Source organism: Drosophila mojavensis, unplaced genomic scaffold (genome assembly GCF_018153725.1).
Source record: "Drosophila mojavensis isolate 15081-1352.22 unplaced genomic scaffold, ASM1815372v1 contig_136, whole genome shotgun sequence".
Lineage (NCBI taxonomy): Eukaryota > Metazoa > Arthropoda > Insecta > Diptera > Drosophilidae > Drosophila > Drosophila mojavensis.
This window is the reverse complement of record NW_025318667.1, coordinates 29,814,408-29,832,672: the sequence shown is the minus strand read 5'-3', so window position 1 is coordinate 29,832,672 and position 18,265 is coordinate 29,814,408. Positions and strand designations below refer to the sequence as shown.

The 18,265-nt window shown below is 38.3% G+C and overlaps 1 protein-coding gene and 2 long non-coding RNA genes across 4 annotated transcripts; all 3 read right to left on the bottom strand.

The window, feature by feature from the left end:
• Nucleotides 1-5,577: 5,577 nt before the first annotated feature.
• LOC122757885 lies at nt 5,578-7,109 on the bottom strand. Of its 2 annotated transcripts, XR_006358066.1 has the most exons (4): nt 6,802-7,104; nt 6,657-6,713; nt 5,670-5,890; nt 5,578-5,597 (listed from the first exon to the last, which is right to left on the bottom strand). It is a non-coding gene; the product is annotated as an uncharacterized LOC122757885 (long non-coding RNA). The 2 variants fall into 2 exon arrangements; XR_006358065.1 differs by having other exon boundaries at nt 5,670-6,713; nt 6,802-7,109.
• Nucleotides 7,110-12,215: 5,106 nt separating this feature from the next.
• LOC122757849 lies at nt 12,216-12,923 on the bottom strand (the record flags this gene model as incomplete). Its single annotated transcript, XM_044011414.1, has 1 exon — nt 12,216-12,923. A coding segment is annotated over one exon (708 nt), but the record flags the coding sequence as incomplete, so codon positions are not given.
• A 3,087-nt stretch (nt 12,924-16,010) lies between these two features.
• Nucleotides 16,011-16,221, bottom strand: LOC122757444. The gene is made up of 2 exons (XR_006357476.1): nt 16,187-16,221; nt 16,011-16,128 (listed from the first exon to the last, which is right to left on the bottom strand). It is a non-coding gene; the product is annotated as an uncharacterized LOC122757444 (long non-coding RNA).
• Nucleotides 16,222-18,265: the final 2,044 nt, after the last annotated feature.

Below are 18,265 nucleotides of genomic sequence, written 5' to 3'. Positions count from 1 at the left end.
TGCTCTGCAGATTCTCTAATAACTCTGGATTAAATCCAGGTGTTAAGTTGTTAAATAGTGCCCATCGATTTAACGATTTCTTAGATGGGAGTCTTAAATGAAGAACGTCTCTAAGATAATCGTATGCTCTGGCAGAGTAAAAATTAATATTTTGTGCGAGAACCCTTTCAGCACTATTATAAAAATGGCTATTCTTCAAAAGCATTTTGCATAATACTTTTGATTGTTCAGAAATATGGGACACATTGTTAATTACCGTGAAGACATTTGCAGGTTTCTTGACCTTGCGAATTCTACGTGAAACCCGCCTGTATGCAGAAGCCCGCCTAAACGCAATAAACCTTTTCTTTAACTTAATATACCTTTCCTGTACTTTTTTCAGATCTATTCCACTATCATAACATTTTTTCCTATAATATACTTCATTTTGTTCCCTCTTTATACAATTTAAACAGAAGGAACTCCTATTTACGGCTAAATCGTGCCACAATTCGTTTCTTAAATTGTTGTTGAAGCTCAAGAAATTCTCTACATTTTCTTCCTCGTCAGACTCGTAAGTTATAATTTCATTCTGTTGTTCTACTTCTTCACTGTCAATTAATTCAATCTGATCATTGAAAGCTGCACTATTTAAAAGGAAGTTTGGGTCACCCAAATGTAAGGAAGGGACAGCGTTGGCTTTTAATTTACGCTTACCAATATAGTTTTCTTCGAAATGCCTGTTACATATTTTTGCTCTTTTCCGGTTGACGTTATTGGGTAAATTGCATGCTTTTATCCATTTGTTAAAAAGAATTTCATTTGATGGAAACGAAAATAACTTAACTGGAAAATTTACTGAACTTTTTCTATAACTCGCACCACACGTTTGTATTATACATTTTTCACTACCTCTTCGTAAATCTTTTGCGCCTAAATTTTGTATAGCAACACTGGAATTCATTGTAGCACTTGTTTCAGCCATAGTCTTAAAAAAAACTTTTATAAATTTTGGCTCTTTTCGCAACAATATAATAAACACTGAAGATAGCACCGATTGTTTCGGAAGTTGAGTGTCAACTAAAGTGACAAGTGCACTTCCCACTACTTTTTATAGGTATTTGGAAATCTTACGACATCTAACGGATGCCTCTTTTTAAAAAGGGTCAATTTGGGCTGTATACGTATGCAATTTTAGTAAAAAGGGTCAATTTGACCTGCTTACGTATTCATATTTTTAAAAATTGATAATATTTACCTGCATATGTATGCACAAGTGCAAGTGTTAAAAAAAAAAAAACATATCCCATTTCGCCCACTGGGTTTGATCAGGTACTATATTTAAAAAAAAATGCATTCTGATAGGCAAGCCCAAGATCATTGAAATAAAATCAGGTACTTAAATATAAGGGCGCCTTTGCAATTCGAACCCAAAATCGTTCACATAATTCTAAGTTGTGGTAGGCACACGCCAATGTTCATCTCCCATTCATACAAACAAAGCATACACACACGCACACACACAAAGGCAGGCACACAGGCATACAAATGCTTCTACAAGTGATATCCCATAATTGTGAGCATCGCCTCCCATGCGTACACACAATCAAACGCATATATGTATGTAAGTGTGAGCAGCTCACAAGATCGACCAAATGCAAATGCTGGGCTTTAAAATTGCTACAGGCAGCTAGAGCTTCAAACCCACGCATACAAATAATGCTCACACATGTAGCAAGGGGTTGTAGTGTGTGTATGTGCACGGTCGTTGTGAAAACATTGCCAATATGCGCACCAACGCATACCCTTCCCAAAAATAATCATGAAAAAGCTAACATTTTGCATGAGCATGTCAAACGGTTTGAAGAGTCCGGTATACTCTTCACACAGAAGGGAAGACATTTGGTTCTTGCTGCGAAGAAATTTCAATTTTTGTGGGCTGCTGCTTGTGCTCACATGCACACATACATATATACATTTGAGAGAGTAAAAAGCAGAGAGAGAGAGAGAGAGCAAGAAAAAAAATTGAGCATAGACGGTTCTTTTGTTCAATAGTCGACCATCTCGGTCGAGCGCATGAAGACGAATGATTTTGACCTCCCATATTTTCGTAGCCTGAACCCTAAAAGCGAAGAGCCGAGCAAATACGAAGTGTCTGGGAGATTACGCTCGAAAATAAGTGTGCAAAACGCTTTACACTAGTTGTCTCATCTATGTGCTCTCTGGTTAGTGATAGCGCGTACGTTCCCCTACTATCATATTTTTATGTTCATGCATGTTCATGAACATTCTGCGGGGGGCCAGAGAAGGTTATAGCTAACAATTGCTGTCTCTGGTTTCTCTTCTTGATTAGATACACGACAAATAGCGATATTATAATTATAACTAGTCCCAACGAAATATGTCCATTCATTGTGTGGAAGACAAGATCTTCAATATGTACCTTTTGCCGGTGCAGGTCTTCTATGCTTTGTTGAACTCGTTGTAGCTCTGCTGAGTTAGTTACGACAATGTGTTGAAGTGGTGTTGAATCCCATGTTACGTTCTGGTCGATTATTTTGAGGAAAAGTGGCGAGTACCTTGCAGTATTTGTAGATACTAGATCCTGCGGAGTAATAATGTTAATTTTATCTATTCTGGCTGAGCATCCAGCATATAGCTCGATTATGCCTTAGTTTGGTAGCTGGACTATCTCCTCGTAGTTTCCGCATATAATGTGGGCAGACTTCTCCTTAAATACTTTAAAGAGCCATCGGTTTTTTCCATTGAGTTTCTTGACGAACGTATCTCCCTCGTATTCCATCATCTTGCATTCTTTATGTTCGTGCCTGAACATTCTGCAGGGCCCAGAGAATGTGACATCCAGATAAACCGAGTATGCCACAATCACCTTGGTCTTTTGCTCAGGTGGCGGTTCCCATGCCAAGTGAAGTCGTGCCTCTTTAAAGAACTTCTGCGGCTTATAGATGTCATCGTTTGTTGCATTAATACAGCTGATTGCATCTGTTGAGGAAGTTGTCGATCGCTTCATTATTGCTGAGGCCAAAGCCTCCAAGTGATAGACGTCCTTCTGTTGATTCAGATGCCTTATTGTGCTTATTGTTTCGCTTGTAGATGTTATTGTTGTTTCCTTTAATATGTTGCTGCTACTTCCAATTGACTCCTTTTCTGATGTAATTGTACTTGTAGCTTTAGTTTCCGTTGTTGGTGGCGCTGCTGTGGTCACCACTGAAGAGTTTGAGTCGGTATTGTCGCTTTTCTCTTCAGCTGCACTTCCAGTCGCTGTTGCAGTCTCCGCAGAAGTTTGCTCTTCCGTCGTGCTGCCAACTGTGCAAATATCATCCATTGGTCGAACTTCCAATTGGATATCTGTTGATGTATCTTCAGTGATACTCAACGTTGATGTCAAAGTTGTGGCAGAAATTCCATTCTCGTCCGCATCTTCTATGTGCTCCGGATCCTTTGTCGGAGTTGGTGGAGCCCAGATCTTTTTTATCGATCTCTTGTCTTCACCTATATTTGGTTTTGTTGTTACCACTTGAACCTTATTACGTTGTTCAGTAGCTTTATTTATATTTCCTCCCACGTGGAGGCTTGCTGGCGGGTTGTAATCCCACTTTTTGAACACTATTGCATCCAAAGCAGCCTAATATGCGGTCATCTCATCAGCTGTGACGTTGTCACTGTTATCAGAGGTGCTCACGCAATTGCGGATACTGCCTTCATCGTTATCCTTCAGCAGTTCCATGTCCACAGGCAAATAACGTTTGTAGCGTTTGCATAAATAGTCCCACGCTGAACTGTAGTTACCCACTCCAATTGAGAAATGGCTTATAACTCGTTGACCTTCTCCTTTGAGATACATTTTGATGTATATCAGTTTCGTCTTGTCGCTGATATCCTTTCTGTTGTGAATTATTTTGGTGAACTGCTCGAAGAACGTTGGCCACGCCTTAGGACTTCCATTAAAGTGAGGAAGTGTCGGTTTCGGTCGCTTTGGAGTGTCTTCTTTTACGATTTGCAGTGCACTTATTTTCCTTTCCAGTTTTTTCGACACTGTGTACACTTTGACTTCCAGTTCGTCTATGTACTCGATTTCGTAAGCATATATTTAATATTTTACCTCCAAATCTTTCAGTGTTGACTAGACTTTCTTCCAGAGGAAATCTAGCGTATCTTTGTAGCTATCGATTTCATCCTGGTTGCTGAGCTCAATGTTGGCCAGCACCTCTTCAATGTGCAGCCTTACTATTTGAGCTCTTTCGTCCACAAGGCTTACCAACTTCTCTATTGGGCTCGACCAACCAAATGAAAACATCTCTTTCGTTCGTCTATGTACTCGATTTCGTAAGCATATATTTCATATTTTACCTCCAAATCTTTCAGTGTTGACTAGACTTTCTTCCAGAGGAAATCTAGCATATCTTTGTAGCTAACGATTTCATCCTGGTTGCTGAGCTCAATGTTGGCCAGCACCTCTTCAATGTGCAGCCTTACTCTTTGAGCTCTTTCGTCCACAAGGCTTACCAACTTCTCTATTGGGCTCGACCAACCAAATGAAAACATCTCTTTCGTTCGTCTATGTACTCGATTTCGTAAGCATATATTTCATATTTTACCTCCAAATCTTTCAGTGTTGACTAGACTTTCTTCCAGAGGAAATCTAGCGTAAATTTGTAGCTAACGATTTCATCCTGGTTGCCGAGCTCAATGTTGGCCAGCACCTCTTCAATGTGCAGCCTTACTCTTTGAGCTCTTTCGTCCACAAGGCTTACCAACTTCTCTATTGGGCTCGACCAACCAAATGAAAACATCTCTTGCTTTGATGTTTCTGGTCTCGTTTCCCAACTATAAAAATGTTTTGTGTCTATGGCGTGGTCGGCAACTTCGACTTTCATGAACTCTTTATTGGTTATGATTTCTGTCATTATGCCACCATATTTCTCTTTAAATATTGATGGTTGACGACACAGTTGTTTGTTTATTGTAGATCCATTGGCTTATCCCGTTGGAGGTTTTTTTGTTTTGATCACCAGGTTGATCTTGCTGTACCTCGACTCACAGCTTGGGATGGAAAGCCAATGCACAAATCTATAATACTAGCACTTCACTTTGTACTAATCACAAACATTTTTCCTTGTGGATGAAATTGAAGTAATCAAAATACTTCATCCGGTTCGAAGGACCATGAACGAATACACTTTACTATGTTGGTGTTTGCTTGATGGACGAATTATGCCAAGTTGTAGAAGTTCCTTAAATTCTGATTTGATGACTTCTAATTTTTCTCCAGTGTGTCGACGTTTAGGTTCAGCTACAGGTTGACCAGTGCACTATGGGTAAAAACCCCGATATTTTGGCATAAATTGTCCCTGTTGAGATAGAAGGTTGAAATTTTGTATACATACTAATATGTATTTTGTTTAATTTTGGATTTTTTTTTTTTTTCAAAATTTAGCCACGCCTACATCCCCTCCCCCTCCATACAAATTTATAAAGTATACAAATTAAGACTTTTCCTTATATACAAGTGTAAATTAAATACTATTTATATTTTATATATATTTTTAATATGTTTTACATATATTTAATATATATTTTTGGATCCGCCCCATTCGCTGTAAGAAAAACAAAAGAAATATCATAAATAAGCATGAGTCAATTAATTTTTTTAAATTTGCTTTCAATACCTGAACAAAAATTTTAATCACTTTCTTCTCCTTCCAACTCAATACAATTGTCATCATAAGTGTCCTCATCTGTGCCATCAGAATCATCTTCCTCATCTTGGCTTTCGGTTGAGCCGGTGTGCTGGTTTGAAGTATTGTGAGAACAATCCTCTAAGAGTTCAACAACTTCTGATGGCAAATTCTTTCTCCTATTTCGCCGCGCTCGTTCTTTTAAGCTAAGGCTAGAAATAAGTGGATCAGATGAGTCAAGTGCTCTGTTAAACACATCACTTATATTCTCTAGCCGACTGCTCTTTCTAGCATGGGATTTCCGATCGTTCTTGTAGATTTTGTTTCGCGCTTCAGACGCATTTTCTCCCAAAACGCCAACTGGAACTATACAATTGTCCATTATTTGATGTCCATGCACCAAAATTTTGTGGACAGTTGGAGACATTGGATACCAAATGTATTTTGCCGTGTACATATAAAAGGTTTTCTCGCATAGATCTTTAAATTTCCAGGAGTTTACCTTATACTCGCAAGAAATAGTAATTAATATTGTATTTTCGTTTTAATCGAGGTCCAGCATCGTTATAGCTTAATTGCTTCCGACCTACTTTTTCAAGTGATCTGCCGTATGAAATCACTTTTATGCTCGACTCTAGCCAACGCGGGTGCTTTGCTTTTAGCCGTTCCAGCATTCGATTGCATTTAGGCAAATTATAATTTACAAATCGCACAAATTGTTTAACTTTAAGCTCAATGGCGTTTAGTTGATCGTCTGAAATATTTGCTTTGCCTATTTTCTGTACGATATAATCTACAACAGCGCTTTCTTGTCGCTTGTTGCTGCTCCACACTTCCAGCAGCATGGAATTGCAGAACTCATGTGTAACTGCAACATGCCGATTATTTTTTGAAGGGGCAAATATGAGCAAGAAGTCTTTTTATTATTGGGTTCAGCAAATATTAACACAGATTTTCTCATTTAAACATTTTAAATACCTTTCTCGCCTCAAAAATTACAACTCACGAAACGCACAAATAAGTTTTAATTTTTATCTAAAAATACACAACAACAACACATTGCACAATTGGACGATAAATCACAGAACTACCAAAATTAATATAATGATCTTATTTGACATACCTTCCTGAATCTTTTCCATAACAAATATTTTTCACTATCTCAAACACCCAAAGATTTACACACATTGAAAGTAGAGAATGATTTCCCGCACTTTTTTCAATTTACCATGCAACCCTGAATCAGCTGACTTTGACGAAGCTTAAAACATTATGGGTAGTCCCCAAAATTTTATAAAAATTGTTTTTAAGTCGGCTGGAGTTTTCTAAATGAGAATATAAAAAAAGTTGGCGAGTACTGAAAATTTTTTTTTTTGGATTTATGCCAAAAAATCGGACTTTTTACCCATAGTGCAGTGGTGATAATGTGATGAGAAATTTCACCTGACTCTGGTCGATTGTAGGTGCTGATGTTCGTTAAATTTACATATTTATTGATAATATGGTAAAATTTAGACGAAGGGTCGAGCGTGAGGACATTTTGTTGGTAATTTCTACGGGCTTCTCCATTGATTTGCCGTTGAGCGAGTGGATCGATGAGTCGTTTTGTTTTTAAACCCACTGTCAATCCAAAATGAGCCAAAAAGTCAGCGCCTATGATTGCTGATTTAACGTTGGATATGATGAATTTCCATTGAAAGATCGACGTAGGCCCAGATGAACTTCAAGCTGCCTGGTACCATATGTGTGAATGATCGTGTTGTTCGCTGCGAACAGATTGAGATCGTTTGTAGTTGAGTTTTGGTTGTTTGTAGCAAACTTTTTGGGTAAGACTGAATCGATAGAACCGAAGTCGATTAAAAATGTTGTTCGATTCTTAGAATAAAAAATGTGCAGTCTTTTTTCAGCATACGAAACGCATGATTGGCTGCCGTCAGCTGCACTTAGTGGCGACAGCTGATTTAGTTTTCCGATTGTTGATTAGTTGTGCATCCGAACTCGCACGACTGTACACATCTCTTTGCCGTTCGTCCGAAACGGATGTGATATGTGCAAACTTTTTGCTGGTAGGTAGGGGTTGAAGATGCGGATTGGTTGTAGTTATTGTTATTCCGTCTGTGGTTGCTGCTTAAGGGTGATGATAGAGCTTGGTTCAACTGTTGGGTTATTGTTTTTATAGACGTCTCTAAGGCACTCATCCTGGTTTCGATAGAGTTTGGCTTCGTGCTTTGGACAGCTTCACAATAGTTTGTTTCTATAACTTTCTATATCCTCAGCATTGCGTGCGCACAGGATGGTTCGGATGCTGCTTGGAAGGCGTTGCATCCACAGTGTCGCAATTCCCTCGCACGATAACGAATCGTCGGCCAAGTCGCGCATTTCCCGAAGTAGTTGACTCGGTTTTTTGTCAGACAATTCAATTTCTGTTAAGAGTTTGACTAGCATCTTTTCACGGGACACACCAAATCTTAAGATGAGTTATTTTTTGAGTTTGTCGTACTTTCCAGATTCTGGTGGTTTCTTTGCGATGCCGGAAATCTGGCGTAGAGTGTCTGCATCCAATGAAGTTATTATAGTGAAGAACTTGGCTTGATCCGATTTTATGTTATGTATATGCAGCAATGCATCAATCTGTGTGAACCACATTTCTGGGTCTGTGGCCATGAATTGTGGGAAGCGAATTGTGTGGATGGCGTTCACAGCATGTGAAGTAGTTGTTACATGCGTTTCTCCGCTGTCGTTTTCAGCTTGATCGTGCATGACGCCGTCTGTTGAGACTTCTTGGGCGGCTGTGGCTGTGTTGGTGGCGGCAGCAGCAGATTTTGTAAAAATTAAAGTTCTTTCTAAATCGGGGTCACCATATGTGGCTACGCCACATTTAAAACACAATTTGTATTTAAATGTATTCAAAATAGGTATATATTTTATTGGCGCGTTGGAGTGAGTCATTTATACATCTTTTTTAAGAGAAGGGAAAACTCTCGATTACCACTATCGATAAAGACTATCGTTAAACTAACTATAACATAGGCTGTGGTTTGAACCGCCACAGATTCACTGCTGCAGCGTCATCTACCAAAACTAAACGAACCTAACAGCTGATGTGATTCAAAGAATGTTCTAGAAGAAGTTGAATGTATGTGTGCACACGCATACGATACTGTTGTAGCTCCTGCACGTGCGTTTGTTAATTGGCCAAATATTTGATTATTTTTTATTAACTTTTGACTGAACGGAATTGAATGAAACTTTCAGCATATGATCTACATATTATATTGAATATTTTAGAAATTTAAAAAAATGAAAAATCATTCACAATTAGCTATAGTGGCATCTGACTTGAACTTGAATGTTTTTACTCGATAAAAACATAACGGGATGATTTATCGAATTTTAAAAGCTAACTCGACGTCCGCGCTGTATATACGGTCATTTAAAAAAAAATTGAAGTATCTAGCTCTTATATCTTCGAAAATCGTCGCGTTCAAACATACGGACAGACGGACAGGCAGACAGACGGACAGGGCCAAATCGACTCAGCTCGTCGCCCTGATCAAGAATATACATATATACTTTGTGGGGTCTGCCACGCCCCCTTCTGCCTGTTACATACATTTTAACAAAACCATTATACCCTGATTTCTAATTGAAAGTGTACTTGGGATCCAACTTAGTTTGATGTCTCTCTTGGGCCTTAAGTAGGACATGATCTCCTATCTTAAACTTTACGATTTTAGCCTTATCTTTATCATATCTAGTTTTATCATATTGAGCATTGCGTCTCATATTATCTTTAGCTTGTACCCTGACTTGCTCTAAATCTACGTGATGCTCCTTATCGTCAATAGGCAAGAGACCAAGCGGTCGAGATACCTTTCCAATCAACAATTCTAACGGGCTATACTTAGTGACACGATTGTTTGTGCTATTTATAGCTAATTGTATCTCTCCTAAAGCGTATTGCCAGGAACGCTGACTAGTTTCCACTGCTGTAAGCATGTTCTTTAGTACACTCATGATGCGCTCTACTTGTCCATTAGCTTGACTGGCACCGGTCGCTACCAAATGTAAATTTATTTTCTGGCCGTTACAAAACTCACGAAAGTTAGAGCTTGTAAAGCATCGGCCCTGATCTGCTATCAAGCGACTTGGTACTCCAAACAGCGATACAGCAAACTTCATGGCCTTTATACAATTCTGTGAGTCAATATTGGTGGAATGATATAACAAAACATATTTAGTGAACGAATCAATTAAGACGATTACATATTCCTTAACCTCGCTTTTCCCACTTAACTTTCCCGTTATATCAATATGTAGGGTTTGCCACGGAATCTCTATTTTCGGTATAGAATGTAGTTCCGATTGAATTTTGCCAGACTTTGATTTGGATAATTTGCAAGTAATACAATTTTCAAAAAATTTTCGGACGTATTTTGACATATTGTTAACCAATAATGGCAATAAGTCTTCTCTAGTGTCTTCTGCCAACCCAAATGCATAATCGCTTCATGTACGTGGTTTATGACCGACCACCTAAATGCTCTGGGTATTATCGGTAAACATAGATTTCTGCCATTCCTTTGAGTTTTTCTGAACATGACACCCGCTCTAATTTCATAGGTATTTTCTCCCACGCCCATATCTCCCTCACGTATCTTTGCTACAATAGCGGACAGCTCCTGATCACGCTGCTGTTCCGCTAGGAGCCAATGTTCAGATATCTCTGTCCGATTAATTCGTTTTTCTATAACTCTCTCAAAAGACTGAGAGCTATCTGGAACCAAATTTCGAGAGAAGAAATCTACGTGAGACATGCGCTCTCCTTTTCGGTATTCAATTTCGAACTGGAAAGCTTGCAGATATGCCCACCACCTATGGACTCTTGGAGAAAGATTAACTTTCTTGCTTGCCTTTAACGAATTGCAGTCCGTGAATAGTACGAAATCATTGCCAAGTAAATAATGGCGGAAATGTTTCACTGCATTAAAAACTGCCAATGTCTCTAACTCGTAAGAGTGATACTTTGATTCAGCAGGAGAAGTTCTTTTGCTGAAATACTCGACCACATGTCGCATATTTTCAATTTTATGCAGTAGAATTGCTTCATACTCATCAATACTGGCGTCTGTATGCAATTCAATAGGTTGATGAGGGTCGAAAATAGTTAGACAGGCTTACTTGTTAAGATTGCTATGACTTGCGTCTGATTTCTTCATGTTGTTCCTTCCAAACAAATTCACTATTTTTAGTGAGAAGTTGGAACAAGGGCTCCATTATTTCTGAAAACTTTAGTCCTATAAACTGTCTCACTTGTGTAACTGATTGCGGTGGAGGTAACCCCCAAGTGCTGCTATCTTTCGTTCATTGGGCCTAATCTGTCCACATAACCTACTTAGGTAATAGTGGTTCTCAAGAACGAACACTTAGATATGTTGAAAGTGAACCCCATTTTCGACAAAATTTGCAACCGTTTGCAACCTTTCGTATGCCTCTTTTTTTGTCTGTGCGACGATCAAAATATCATCAATATAAACGATGACGTATGAATAAGCTAGGTCACCTAATGCCGTAATGACGGCACGTTGAAACGCTGACGGAGCATTCTTTAATCCGAATGGCATCACCAAAAACTCATATTGCTCATCCGGTGTTACAAAGGCTGTTCGCTCTATTGAGTCTGGATGTACAGGTATTTGGTAAAATCCACTTGCCATATCTAAGCAAGAAAAGTACATTGACCCATTTAATCTAGAAATCTGATCCGCAATTACTTATCGGAAACAGTATTCGAGTTCAATTCTCGGTAATCTACGCACAAACGGTCAGTACCGTTTTTCTTTCGCACCAGCAACATTGGGCTTGCAAATGGAGAGCAACTTGGACGTATTATATTTTTTTCTAACAGCGCACTGATTTTGGAACGCACCAGCTCCTTTTCTGTCGGCCCAAGTCTATATGGCCGCCTTTGTACAATTTTATTCGCATCAATCAAACGAATCTCCATTTGGCCCGATGCTGCTTGCTTCTTTGGAATCCCATCTATAAACCAGTCTGAATATTGTCGTAAGATTGTTAATAAGCGCTCCTTATCAGCATTACATAATACATTATCATTGTTAATATATGTCTCATAATTACTATGGTTAGTTAGACTATTAATAGTTTTAACTTTGTACATTTTGAGCTCATTTGGTTGAATTGATACTCCAAGTCCCTAACTTAATATCCCTCGGCCAAGCATTATATCGTGTTTCAGATAAGCATCATTAACAAGGTGAAACAATATTTCGATTGAGTATTCTTCAATCATAACCATAGATAGAATCAGAGTTGTACTACAGATGGAACTATTTCCAATGCCTTTTAAAACTACCATATTACAAAATCTTTTCCCTGCAAACTTTATGCCTACGGAGTCGTTTACCAAAGTGCACTCGGCACCAGAATCGAAACAAAATGGCACAGTCTCACCAGATACTCTTAATTGTCCAAGAGGCTCTACCACCGAACAGACAGCCATATGCTTCTCACGAGCGCATGAAGTTCTCCTCTGGTTTTAATCTCTTTGGTAAATAGCAGCTTACTTAATTTCTTGTCGATTTGTGCAAGATGAGCCAAAACAACAGAAACTGCAATTTCTTCAACATCCGTAGATCTCCATTTGGTTAACAGCGAAGTGACCAAACGACTGCTGTAAACGCACAAGTTTTCACCCTCCTTGGGAGCGCCACTGAAGAGATTCACCAGTGTTGTAGCTTTTGTCTCCAATCCTTCGAAGCGCAGAATGAACAATTCCTGAAATTGCGCCCACGTCATGCCAGCAAAGCTTACTTGTTCCAGCCACTGCGAAGCGCTGCCTTCCAGAGCTCGACTAAGCGACATAACGAGATCGCTACCTTGTAGAGCATTATCTGCAATAATTAAGCCAACCGTCGTGCGCCAGGAGAAGGCATCTGCACTAGGTGTATCTGGATTAAATTTTGGCAGACAAACTTGTTTTGCATTAGATGGTGCCCGCAATGGAGTACTTAGCATTGCGACCATTTCCTTGAGATCTCTGATTTGCTTTTCTAAATCGACGCAACATGAGTCAGCATTAGTGTTAGGCTGGACTAATCCCACTTCTGATGTCGGGTCTTCGTTATCATGTTCGTAGTTAACTATTTCATCATCGGATGGAATAGTCGTCACTTTCCTATCAGCCCTTCTTCTTAACGCTGTAGCTGCGTGAATTCCGTGTACGTGTGTTCATATTTTCAAAATGCAAGTCATCTGCCCCGAGTCGTGTTCTGACAATCTGGCAATCCTACACGTTGCCACCTCATAACACTACGTGACACGGACCACCCTCAGCAATCGGGAAGTTTAGTAATCCTGATTGCTACTCACAGCATATAACTATCGATATTACCAATCGATATCTACCGTCATTCTCCGACACATACATATATAATTTATACAATTTTAATTTGTATTATATATTTATATCCATACATTGGATACCGGCTTCAAGCTAGCAGCAGATCAGCGCGATTTTCCTATGCATGTGCACACACTCTCTCTATTATTCTATTTTAGCGCTTATCAAGCAAAGCAGTAGCGCGTGTGCCAAAGGCGACGCAAGTTATGTTAGAGTAGGGGAGGTTCGAAACCTCTTCGATGTTATTTCTTTTCTTTAAATGCGGGCTTTTGTTTATATGGAAAAAATCAAGCAAATGTCCTAGCGGAAATGACCTCACTGCTAAGATTTGAAAACGCCCAATCGATATGTGAATCGGAATTGGTTGTAGTTCAAATCTATGAGGCTCCTAAAGCTTTTTCTAATCAAATTATTATAAAAGGTTCTAGATGTTTCAAACCTGCTGAAACATAAGTTCAAATCTCCCACAATTACACAATTTTCAGTCAGAAATGAATGTTAATGGAACAGTTCCTCAAACTCAGTTCTAAACTGTGGTAATGAATAAGAAGGACTTTTGTAAGCTAAAATAAAGCTTAACGACTTATATCGAAACACTGCATACTCAAAAACTTCTGCGCCGCATATTTTTCACCCGCATATGCAGCTTATAATATTATTTAAAATTTCATTTCTAACATAAATAATTATACCCCTCTTGGTTCGAACAGCATTCGGTACTACGTCGCAATCAACCCGAACTATAATACTAAATCCTGGAATGTCCACATTTTCATTTGGATATGTGGACGTGTCTACGAAATATCAAATTGACGACTTAACCATTAGTATGTCGGACCGAATGTCTTGAATATGACAATGAATGTTATCAGTATTATGAAAGAATATGTCAAGAGTGGAACTATTAACTAAGTGATCATAATGCTATCGAAGCTGCTTCACACTCCGCAGTTGCATGATTTGATTTTGCACCTTATAAATAGCCCCAATGCAGTTGTTGCTCTACTACATGCTACGTAATTTGAAGCGAGCTGCATTCGAGGGCAAGTGTGGACCACCACTTTGCTATATACAGCTCCCTGACTTTCATAGATTGTTATTCCTTCTGCTGGTATAACTGGAAACTGCTTGCGGTCAATAAAAACTTGCTCGTTTCGTTGATACTGAAAGCTTTTAACTACTTTTTGAATAGGAGTCCATAAGCTTTCAGTACGATGTGTTAACTTTGATCGAGCAACTATCCCTATATTATCGTCAGCAAATTTCATCCATAACGTATTTGGAATATTGGAAGAATCCAAATCAATTTGCATTAACATGCCTGTTGCTCCGTTAACTAAACCATCTGCAGTATCTATATTAACTGTAATCATATATTTTGCAGTAGTTTTTAAATGAAGAGACATACACAATCCCTGTGTTTCCAAGCACCTAAAACTACTAGCGACGTCTAGAATTCATTGCCTATTAGCATTTGTTAAGTGGTATGCTTTTACAAAATCAACAGCGGTAGGAAAAAACGGATCAGTCGGAATCATATTGAGTTTTGTAATAGAGCGTTAAATGAAACAACTCCACATTTGCTGAATTCAAGATTGAAACTGAACTGTTTATTGCTTAAAATCCTAGTTCTTATTAGACGTCTGCATGAATGGCAAAAAAAGCACATTCAACTGTACAAAGTCATCATTGAATTGAGTGAAAACTTGTACAAAACGAAATGAGAATGAGTGAGCGACTGAAGTCGTGTTTCTCTCGGCAGCACAAAAATATAGCCGAAAAGAAATGAAGTGAGTGAGTGAGCAGCAGAAGCTATTAAATGTTGTATATTGAATACATTCGAATATTGTCAGCTGTTTTCTGCTGTGTGTATCTGTTAAAAGAAAGAGGAAAAAATAAAGAAATATGTGTGCAATGTATTTTTTGTTGTGGAATTTTTAACTTATATATTTATTTCAAATAATTAACTAATAATAATCGAATTTAAAAACATAATTTTATTAATTCTATCAGGGTTGGAAGCTATTGAACATCGCTTTTCAGTAATTAAATTTCTTGCAATTGAAAACGTTCTCTCAGAAGCTGCGCTGCTGGCTGAAATACAAAATATTTGGCAGCTTGTTTTATGCAGTATTGGGAAAAAATGTTTGTGCATTTTCCACCATGCCAAAACGTCAAAATTGGTTGAGTATGGAACATTTATATTTGTATAGCCTGCTATTTCCATTTCAATCTGATCTTTATTGGAGTCAACCTGGGCAGCTTCTATGAACTCATCAAATTCATCGCTAGCTGTTTGAGTTTCAAAAGTTTCACAACTTGAGTCTACTAAAAAATGCTTCATAATAGTTTTACAGTCATTTATTGTTGTTTCCTTTTCATTTTGCGAAAATTGTTTTAGCTTATTTGTTGGTGGAAACAAAAACAATGCACAATTTGAGATCGTAGTGAAAACTTCATTGATTCAATTAGTTGAACATCACTGTACTCGAACTGACATTTTTTTTTTTAAATTATATATATTTGGTAGAACCAAATGAATAGTCGGGCGTTTAACTGCTTCTAGTTTTTTGGAAACGTTTTCAAACGCTTCTAAGAGACAGACTATGGCAGCTAAATTATTTTTATTGATTCCTTCTATTCTATATTCTTGTCCTTTTTCTTTCAAAATTGAAATTATTTGCGTCCAATTACTATCTACCGACTTAAGCAAATAGTATACTGTGTTCCATCGTGTTGGGCAAAAGCTTTTTAACGAGAGACCCAAAGAAGAATTAGCTCCTGACTTTTTAAAATACTTCACCAGCTTTGTAGAATGTGATACAATATTTGCAAGCTCAGGAACAGACTCAATTGATTTCTCGACGGCGTTGTTCAATAAATGATTGACACAATTAATTTTTTCTAAGTTGCAGAAGGCTTTAATCATGTTTGACCCACGATCAGTAACAATAACTGGATTGTCATTTTCGAGGTCACATCCAAAATCTCTTAAAACGTCGGCGATTTTTGCATGTACATTTGCACCTAAACAAAGAATAATAAATTTAAAACTTTTACAAATAGATTAAATATCGATACATACCTGTGCAGGAGACTTCCTTCATCGACTTCATGGCTTCATAATCGGTCAACAAGAGCTCCATCCTTAATGTAGTGTATGGTACAGGACAAGTAAGATGATTTTAAAAAATTGTCTGTCCATATGTCACTGGTAATGGCGTATCCGAAACTCTTACATTTTTTAATTTCATCTTGAATCGGGCCAAAGTGTGTGTCGTATATTGCACCTATGTTTCTTGATATAGTTGTTGGATGCGGTAGCAATTTCTCGACGTCGACATTACTACCAAAAATTGCTCCTACTTTAATTAAAAACAAGTAAGAGGACTCTAGTCGAGACTGCTCGACTAGGAGATACCCTAAACCCTCTAATCTGATATTCACTCTGCACTTCTTTTCGGCACACATACATACACACGCACGCATTAGAACGCGCTCTGCTAACTGCGCAGTAAGCAGCGACTGCGCTTGGGCTGCGCTGTAGTGTGGGCAACATTATAAGAATTTCTTTGTTGAATAATTTAATTTCTAGACGTACAATCTTAATGAAATATAATCATAATGTTCAAATGTATGTACATTCCAAAGCACAAGTCTCTAGTATTTGAAATACGTCTTTTACAAAGGTGAGGGTGAGGGGGTGGATATAAGGGTGGGGGGGAAATTACAACAAAAATCGAAATTATATAAAATATATATAAGTCTACATTTAAAATTTGGAAGCTCTAGCTCTAAAGGTGTAGGAGATATAATTAAATAACTAGCATTCGATAAGGTTTTTGATCGATAATAAAATATCGGGAGTAGTTATCGATATTTAAAGAAAAACTTGATATGCGCGTGATATATACGGACCTAGGAAAAAAAATTTCAAGTCTCTAGCTCTTATATCTTCTGAAATCGACGCGTTCATACATACGGACGGACGGACGGACGGACAGACAGACAGACGGACAGGGCCAAATCGACTTAGCTCGTCGCCCTGATCAAGAATATATATACTTTGTGGGGTCTGCCACGCCTCCTTCTGCCTGTTACATACTTTTAACAAAACCATTATACCCTGATTTCCCATTGAAAATGGGTTCAGGGTATAACAAGTAAGAAGGCTCCAGTCGAGACTGCTCGACTGGGAGATACCCTGAACCCTCCAAACTGATATTCTAATCATTCTGGACTTCTTTTATGCACACATACATACACATGCACTTCTAAGCACGCGCTCTGCTAACTGCGCAGTAAGCAGCGGCTGCGCTTGGGCTGCACTGTAGAGTGGGCAATATTATGAGAATTTATTTGTTGAATAATTTCTTTTGTAGACATACGATCTTAATGAAACTTTTAGAGCGTAATCATATGGCTAAAATGTGTGCACATTCCAAAGCACAAGTCTCTAGTACTTGAAATACGTTTTTTACAAATTGGGGGCGAAGGGGGCGTGGTATCCAAAATCTGTAAATTACAAAATCTTTGTATCTATTAACTTTATATACAACGCAAATTTGAAGTCTCCAGGTCTAAAAGTGTTCAAATTAGGCTGAAAAAAACAATGTAAAATTTTCGATTATTCCCGATAAAAAAGTTATCGGACGAGTTATCGAAAAAATAATGCAAACTTGTACTGTATGTACACGAGTATGCATGCCAAATTTCAGCTCTCTAGCTCTTATATCTTCTGAGATCCTTTTGCTCATACGGACGGACGGACGGACGGACGGACAGACGGACAGGGCTATATCGACTCAGCTCGTCGTCCTGATCAAGAATATATATACTTTATGGGATCTGCGATGATTCCTTCTGCCTGTTACATACTTTTCACAAAACCATTATACCCTGATTTCCCATTTTCAATGGGTTCAGGGTATAATGATGCAAAGTTTTTGAGTCCGGAATCTTCGACAATTTTAAACGGGCGACAGTTTTTTATTACCCATTCGGTAACAACATTAACAGCTTCATGCTTTGTTGCAGAATTTGTTTCGATTAGTAAAGTTTTCTCTGTTTTACAGTTCACATTGTAGCATTTGTGCTTCACCAAATTTGATGTGCTACCTGAAAACTTCAAAACCGAGAACACATTTTGCAAGAAAGAAGGCCA